Raw genomic sequence first — 8263 nt, 5'->3', positions numbered from 1 at the left:
TGGAGCTGCCCAGGCACACGACATTTCTGTGGTGCCCTAAACAAGCATGCAGTGAAGTGATGCACCGGTGGGGAAGCTTGGACGGGATCTCCCCTCCCCAGGGAGGCCATCCCCAGGCCTCGCACAGTGAGTCCCTCCCAGGCACACGTGCCTACCAGCAGTGACGTAGTTTGCCTTTCTTTCTGCATGGTCTCTACACACTGCCCTTGACTTGCCATCTCCCCGTGAGCTCCCCCTGGTGGCTATATCTCATTTCACAGCATGGCTTTGGTGGCCCTGAGGCAGGTCATGAGACAGAGTCAGGACTGACTGGTTGAGGTGGTGGGATCTTCATGGAACCACCGTGAGTGGCACCTCAGAGTCTGGGCATGAGTCCTTACCCTTTAAGTCAAGTGTGTCGGATTCTAGAAGCCAGTGTGGGGCCTCTTCCCCCATAGTAATCAATGACGTCAGCCAGAGCCAGGATTGCTGTCGGAAGCCGTGTCTAAGCCACTGGGTGTTTGCTCAAAGTGCACACCCAGACCTGTGGAAGCAGAGCTCTGGGTGGCAAGTGCAGCCAACTCTATCACCAAGGAGAATTCCGTGGGGTCTGGAGACCTGGGGACACAGACATAGCACTCAAGTCCAGTAATCTGGACAAAGACCACACCCTCCAGAGGCCCAGGAAGGTGGCATGGACCAAGAGGACAGTGGCTGCCCCAGGCCCTGGGGGCCAGGAGATCTGCAGGTACATTCACAATGCCAGCAAATGACCACAGGTTCCCAAGACAGGCCGGGGCCTAGGCAGTGAATTGGGAGAGGCCACCCTGCCCCTAGAAAGGAGTAAACGGACCTGCTTTGGGCAGTGAACAGCTCAGGGTCTCTGCTGCTGTTGGGGTTGCACTTCTGCAGAGCAGCCAAAGCTGCTGTTAAGAGGATTCCGACATAACCGTACTGTAGGACAGAGGAGGACCACACCGTAGAGTCCCCAAGGTTATAATCAGCACGGAAGCAGATGCCACAGCATCTTCCCAGACAGTGGCTGGTGGTTTTGAACCTCCGACGTTTTCATTAGCAGCCGGGCTCCTTGAGTTCTTGTAAAAGTTCATGACTAAAGTGCCAGCAGCTGCTCTGTGCTGGCGGTTTCCCCTGGCCCGGACAATGTCCTCCCCAGGAGAACCAGGTTTTCAGAAATGGGCTGGTCAGAGGTTTCCAGAGGGATGGGACAACAGAAGGAGACAGAAATTTCTGTAAAGCTGGGACAGAGCAGAAAGTGACTTTGTTTCAGATATGCCTGACCCAGGCCGTTACAGACATAGGGGCTTGGTAAGGGCTCCACAGGGTAGGTGGGCCTCTCCCTCCCAGAGAGTGAGGGGAGACAGATGTGGCAACATGGGTTAGACCACAACCAAACCTGCCACTGAGTCAATTCTGACTCAGGGCAACTCTGTATTGGATTTCTGAGGCTGTAAGTCTTCATGGGAGCAAAGAGCCTCATCTTTCTACAACAGAGCAACTGATGGGTTTGAACTGCCGACCTTGCAGTTAACAGTCCGGTGCTTATTCTACAGTGCCACCAGCGCTCCTAGTGCAATTTGCTAAATTCCGTCCAGTTGGTTCTGAGGAGTAACTGGTGGGTTTAAACCACCAGCCTTGGAGTTAGCAGTTCAGAGCTTATCCAACAGATCCACACCAGGTCCCAGTGTGGATCAGTTGTTGTTAAGTTTCGTTGAATAGATTCCGACCCATAGCGAACCTGTATAGGGTTTCCAGGGAGCAGCTGGTGAGCTTGACCCACCAACCTTGCAGTTCAAACGACTTTGCAGTCTGATGCATTAGCTCACAGCGGCACACCAGTCTGTGGGACAGTTTTGAGGACAGCCCCAAGCTATTTCCACACCCAGGCCTCAGCCAAGAAAAGTACCTGTCCACCTTTCCAAAAGGCGCTCTGGTAGTGCAGTGGTTATGAGTTAGGCTGTTAACCTCAAGGTCCGCAGTTCGAAACTACTACTGGCTCTGCAGGAGAAAGATGAGGCCTCGGAAACCCTGAGTCCAACACAACCAATCTTTCCATAAAGTTAGGGGTTCCAGAAATCATGGAGGAACCGAGCCTCCCCTGCGATCCTCAATTCCTGGCTCCAGTTGGAGGCGATCAGGGAGGGACAGGGAGCCATAGTGGCTGTCCACACCAGGAGACTCCAACCCCTCAGGGTTCCCACCTCATTGCTTGGTTTTGATTTGCCCTTGAAGCAGAAAGTTGGCTACTCCCATCTGTTTACATAAAACTGGTCTCCCACAGGTACTTGTACTAAACGCTTAGGGGACCTTACTGAGAACCTTCCAGCTCCAGGCTGGGGAGAAAACTGTTCCCAGGCTCATCCATCATCACTGCCCCCACTGACCGGAACTGTGGCTTTCCCTGACCGGCCCCACAGCCCCAATTCCCCCTATTCCCAGGAGTGGGAGGCCCGGGCCCAGAGGTCAGGACGCCGGTACCACCAGGGGAGGTCCGCGGGTGTCTTGGCCTGACGCCTCTTGATCCCGTGGCTCCATCCCTCCTACCTCAGAGCCCCTCCCACTCCCGGGATCGCCCCGCCCACACAAGGCCCCGCCCCCTCGGGCCGCTTCCTGCCCCTGAGCTCACATTCCACCTGGTCCTGACCATGGTGGTGCTGAAGGGCATTCCCGCGCTGCTGTCCCCGGAGCTGCTCTACGCCCTGGCACGGATGGGGCATGGAGACGAGATCGGTGAGCGCAACCGGACAGCGCCCCGGACATCCGGCCCCACATCCCTCCCTGTCCGTCAGGTTCCCGGTAGGGCTGGGCCCGAGGAGGCGGTCCGGTTCTCTTCGAAGCAGGAAGCCCCAACCCTGCGTTCTTGGGAAGCCAGCAGTCACGAGGGCACTGCGTTCCGGGCGGGACCGTGGCCCTGAGCAAGTCCGAGGTCTCCTCCTCTAGCCTGGATGCCCTCGGGGCCAGAGGCAGCCACGTTGGGTGATGGTGGGGCCACGGCCTTTGGGACGGGGTCGGTGTCCTCCCCTTCCAGACTTCCGCCGCCTTGCACTGCTCAAGGGGCCACAACCAGCCGCCTCAACCCCTGCTGTCCAGACGGGTGCCCTTTTCATGGGGAGAAGGCTGTACCTGGAACTCCATGGGGGAACTCCAGCCTCCTGGACCTGGTCAGCGCCGTACTGCCTGCTCGGAGGACCGGGACAGGATCTGGTGGGATGTTAATTGCCTTTTCCTCCAACCGGCTTTCTCGGCCCCACCCCCATCTGGTTTTTTGGCTGTTCTCTGACCAGTTGGAGCCTGTGCTGTCTGACCTCAGTCCCCATGATGACCTCCATCATGGGATGAGCAAAGTGGACAGGACTGCACAGAGGGCAGATGGGCCAGTCTCGGAGGCACAGTGTTGGGCACGGTAGTCTGACCTGCCTGTACGTTCAGTCCTTGCAGATGCCAACTTCCCCACTGCTTCCATATGCCAGTGCGGCCCCATGGAGATCCGTGCTGATGGTGAGCTGTCTCCCCCGCTCCCAACCCCCGGGGGTGGGGGCAGTCCTAGTCCTAACTCCGAGGCTTTAGGGGCTACAGCATTGCCACACGCCACCTTCCTGAGGCTGCTCCCAATAACCCGGGGTTCTACGGCCCTCTCTGCATCCTTAGACCCCAAATGTGATCACCCGGCCCCTCCACCCAGTCTGGTCCCACAGCGTCTCACTGTGGGGACTTTGTACAGATGGGAGACCAAGACTGGAGGTCCCTGGTCGGCCTGAGGTCATTTGCCCTTGCTTCGTGCCCAGAGCCATGACACCTGCCCTGAAAGTGTCCTCAGTGCCTTCTCACCCTTGGACTGTCTGATCTGGGAAGGCCATTGCCCCTCTGGGATCAATGGACTTGGGTTGTACCCAAACATGTCCAACTCGGAGACAAGGTGTAGACAGGTGTGGAGGCTGAAGCAGGAGGAAGGGGGTGTGTTCGCTGTGTCCTACACACAGCTGCCTAATTGAGCTTGTCAACTGGCCAGCCCAGTGGCTCCCTCGTGCCTGGAGTGCCTTGCCTATCTGGGGACCACATGGCCTCCTTGGTGGCTGAGCCAGACTCTGCCCCTACCCCTAGGCCTGGACATCCCTCAGCTCCTCGAGGCCATGCTGAAGTTGCTGCCACTGGACACCTACGCAGCGAGTCCGGTGAGGACCTGCAATGGCCCTGCCCCTCTCCTCCCAGACTGAGGCGCCCTACTGGTGTTTTCTGTGGGGAGACATGTGCTGGGCAGCTGGGGTGGGTGGGAATGGCCTGGCTGACTGCCCCTTCCCCCCAGGCTGCTGTCATGGAGCTGGTGCCCAGTGACAGGGACAGGGGCCTCCAGACTCCAATATGGAATTACTACCAGTCTCTCCTCTATGAGAAGGGCTGCACGGTGAGCCCCCCAGACCCCTGAGACCATGTGCTCACTGCTGGCTTCCACCTGGGGCTGAAGATGGAGTGACTGGGCCACACACCCTTGCCTACCTCTGCTTTAGGTCCTCATTCCCCAGCCCAGCCCCAATAATTCCTCTGTCCTATGGAGGGTCTCCGGAGCACTGATGGGGGGTCCCCACCTAGGAGCAAAAGAGAACCCAGGTGGAACGTGGAAGGTGACTGGCCCCTTCCCTCATCACCAATCTCTAGTCCTGGCCCACACCCAACCCTGCCTGTTCTCGAAGAGTGGCCTCTGTCTGCTGACTGCTCTCCGGAGCACGCAGGGACCCTGGGGGGTTACAGCTCCTGAGATCTGGGTGGGACAGGGACTTGTTCCCTGTGTGTTCCCCTAAGAGTCCTCCCAGAGCCTCGGGACTCCTAACCCCCCACCAAACTCCCTAGACCTCATCTCTCGGGGATTCCTGGAACAACCTTGGACCAGGACAGAGCACTTGGCCCTCTTGGAGTCTCCGATCCACTGCCTTCTGATTCTGCCCAGCCTGCGGGAGTGGCCACTTCACTACTGGTGCCTCGGGTGGGACCTGAGTCAGCTGGGCAACTCAGCCAGAGCCCAAGAAAGGCGGGCTCCTGCGACCCACAGACCCCAATGGCTACCAATGTTTGTCTTCCAGAAATCGCTGGAGAAGGTTGAGCGGTTTGCATTTTATGAGCGGTCCAAAAAGGCATTTGCGGTGGTAGCCACTGGGTGAGTCTGTGGGCATGACCCCCACCTCCCAGAGGCCCCTTCTCCAAACCAACACCTTCGGGATCAGTTGGGGGACCCTCAGCCCCACAGTGTTCCACAGACATTGTCAGGTATTGGGAGAACTGCCCTGTTTGTACTTGGGCATCTGCCCATTTGGTGGGATGAAGATGGAAGAAGCCAGGGACTCAGCAGTGTCCACCCCTCAGCCCTGCCTTGTGCTGGGACCCACGAGGACCCCCATGTGCACCTCACACAGGGAGACTGCCCTCTACGGAAACATCATCCTGAAGAAGGGGATCCTCGGCCCCGATGACCTGCTCTAGGCCTGGGAAACCCACCCTGTGACTGGATGAGGAGTCGAGGAGACGGAACCCTGACAAATTCACCCAATGGTCCCTCACGGGCCGGACAAGCCCCAGCCCAGGTGGCTGCAGCAAGCCACCCTGGCCTCCAGCTATGGGCTCCTGGGGATCCATGTATGGGGAGGCTTCTGATCACTGAAAAAGATGTAAGAGCGGTTGTCAGTGTGCAATCGCCAGAACATAAACCACACCCTCATTCTTGTCATGAAGACTCATCTGGCGGCGTGTCAGGGAGGTCAGCAGAGCAGCCCACACCATCCCAGCAAGTCCTCAGTTGGGAAATGCAGCGTCAGTCTCCCCAGGGGGGTGGGGCTCTGCAGACAGGACATTGGGTCAAGTAGGGGCTAGGGCCTAAGGAGAGTGGGGCGCTGGGCCCTTTTAAAGGAAGAACTGGGAGCTTCCACATGCCGAGTGTGGGACTGTGACCCAGGTGTACAGCATGAACAGCCTGGGGTATGGGCTGGTCGAAGGGTGGACGCTGAGCTGGCTTCATCTAACAGGGCTTGACGGCCCCTCGTGAAGTTTTCCTGGGTGTGGAGTGCAAACTCATAGTTCAAAGTCTTCAAGAGCAGTTTGATTACTGAACTGGGTCCCAGGATTGGGAGGAATCCCCCCTAGGCCATTGTCCCAGACCTGAGGCTGCTCCTCAAAGGACCTCTCACTGCCCTGAAACCTCGTGACAGCCATGCCGATGGGGAGAAGATGGACCTGAGGCTCTGAGACGGATAGATGGCAAGAAGGTGGGCAACTTGACTCCAGGTAGCAAAGGAGCCACAGACCCCAGTCCCCCGGAGTCTTGAGTGGGCTCTGTTCAGCTCCCTGCACACAGGACCTGCCTGCCCTTTAGGGGAAAGAAGGCAAGTGAGCTGATGAGCAGAGGTTTGGGACCTGGCTAGGGAGGGGCTGGGCTGGGCTGGGCTGGGCCACAGACTCTGGGGTCTGTCTCTCCAATGTGCAGCCCTCAGGCCCGTCTGGTCATTGCCTGGCCTCAGGCCTCTGATCACTGGCCATGTAGGGGTTTATTTTAGACAGGTCTTTGGAGGTTTAACAGGCATCAGCTGTACACACTGATGGATTTGGGTGTCTGTACACCTGGGGAAACATCAGTTAGGAGTCAACACACCTGTCACCCCAGAAGGGACCCACATCTGCTCTCTGTCCCTATAGGTTAGTCTGCGCTTTCTCAATTTTTAGGAAATATGGAATCGTACCATATGTCCTCTGGCTTCTTCCACTCAGTATAATTATTTGGAAAGCGGTATCCCATCATGCAGCTGTTACACACTTGTTCACACATTGCATGTTGACGATGGTCGGGTGGTGTCCACTGCTGTGGACAGTCATGCACAAATCTTGCGTGGACAAACTTTCTTATCTCTTGGGGACTAAATACCTAGGAGCGGAATGACTGGATCATGCAGCGAGTGTGTATTTAACTTTTTAAAAAAACGGCCAAACTTTTCTTTAAAATATTTGCCCCATGTCATTCCCACCAGCAGGGAGGGGGGTCCCAGTTGCTCTGCGGCCTCATTTAGTATGCTCAGAACTTTTCACTGTAGCGTCCTGTTGAGTGTGTGGTAGCAGCTCATAGTCTTGGTGTGCAGTTCCCTGCTGAACAGTTTTCACGGCTTATTGGCCATTGGACTTTTCTTTGGTAATGTGACTGTTCAAATCATTGAGCCCGTATCTTACCCTGTGTACCTGCTGGCTCAGCCTCCCCCTCCACATCCTTTCCTTTCTCTGACACCCCTAGCCGCATTCCATCATGGACGGGAGAGGGTCTGAAGGGACCAGAGCTTTCCTGGAGCTAGGAAGCTAGGACTCTCAGGGCCAGCTGAACCTATAGGGACATTCAGTATGACACTGTGGAGACACACACACCCCAGGAGGATACAGCTCTGCACCTCATTCCTAGCAGCTCCTGGAAATGCACACAGCCTTCCCACCTTCGGTTTCAGGTGTTTATTTTTCTAACAGCACCTGGAGAGGGAGAAGCCCTCCCTCCAAGGTGGGAAGGGTGGTCAGGGCCCTGAAGGGTGGTAGATGTGATCATGGTCTTCCTCTGGTCCCTGGAGCATCTGGAGAAACAGTGCTTCCCGAGGCCAGAGCTCCTCTCCGGGGACCTCCTCGAGCCGTTCATGGTAGAATCCATCTCGGTCCGGCTCAGGACCTTGACTGGGGTTTCGGAGTTGGCTCAGGATGTCCTCAGCTTCCACCCAGACCTGAGCACCTGGAGACACAACAGCGGGAGCTACGGCTTCAGTTCCCCTCAAGAGGTCTTGTCCACTCCCCTCCCCTTCTGTCTACAATCTAGTGGCTTCCAGCCCCACCTGGCGGCTTCTCCTTGCCAGTGTTGGCGGGGGTCTTCAATGCGGGGAGGAGCACCTCAAGCCGATCGTCCACCTCTGGAGACTCCACTGCTCTAGCCCCCCAAGCCCTGAAAACACAGGGGGTCAGGTCCTGGGGCAGGTGCCACCCACACAGGGAGGGGTGTGTGGCCACCCTCCAGCTACGGCAAGGTCAGGTCCAGCAGGAAGAGGGACAGCAGGTGCGCAGCTGGGGTCACACTCAGAGGCAGAGGGCAAATCCTCAGTGCCACACCCAGGTCTCAGGAAGGACGCCCAGGGAAAGGCCATGGGTGGGGAGCTGCTGGACTGGAGGGGGCACTTACTTGTTTGTGTCCTGCTCAGAGACCCAGTCCTCTCCTTTGAACTTGGCAGGCACCTGAAGGGTAAGTCACAGGTTGGGGCTCTGT

The 8263-nt window shown here is 57.3% G+C and overlaps 2 protein-coding genes across 2 annotated transcripts in view; both read left to right on the top strand.

The window, feature by feature from the left end:
• ECHS1 (enoyl CoA hydratase, short chain, 1, mitochondrial) overlaps window positions 1–2508 on the top strand; it is an 11810-nt gene extending 9302 nt beyond the window's left edge. Inside the window, exon 8 of the mRNA XM_006867490.1 lies at window positions 2437–2508. Within this exon, the coding sequence (XP_006867552.1) occupies window positions 2437–2508 (72 nt within the window). The remainder of the gene's footprint in view (window positions 1–2436) is intronic.
• A 134-nt stretch (window positions 2509–2642) lies between these two features.
• FUOM (fucose mutarotase) lies at window positions 2643–5150 on the top strand. Its single transcript, XM_006867457.1, has 5 exons — window positions 2643–2727; window positions 3427–3495; window positions 4099–4169; window positions 4301–4399; window positions 5073–5150. Exons 1-5 carry the CDS (start codon window positions 2643–2645, stop codon window positions 5148–5150), a joined length of 402 nt encoding a protein of 133 aa, XP_006867519.1.
• Window positions 5151–8263: the final 3113 nt, after the last annotated feature.

Source organism: Chrysochloris asiatica, unplaced genomic scaffold (genome assembly GCF_000296735.1).
Source record: "Chrysochloris asiatica unplaced genomic scaffold, ChrAsi1.0 scaffold00105, whole genome shotgun sequence".
NCBI classification, from domain to species: domain Eukaryota; kingdom Metazoa; phylum Chordata; class Mammalia; order Afrosoricida; family Chrysochloridae; genus Chrysochloris; species Chrysochloris asiatica.
Note: the sequence above shows the minus strand (reverse complement) of the source record. Positions and strands in the feature narration are given on the sequence as shown.

Excerpts from the sequence above, each read along its gene's own strand:
- FUOM (XM_006867457.1), top strand. The coding sequence starts at position 2,643 with ATGGTGGTGCTGAAGGGCATTCCCGCGCTGCTGTCCCCGGAGCTGCTC. Across the intron at positions 2,728-3,426 it reads GGGGCATGGAGACGAGATCG|TCCTTGCAGATGCCAACTTC; the intron begins GTGAGCGCAACC and ends CTGTACGTTCAG. Across the intron at positions 4,400-5,072 it reads TCTATGAGAAGGGCTGCACG|AAATCGCTGGAGAAGGTTGA; the intron begins GTGAGCCCCCCA and ends TTTGTCTTCCAG.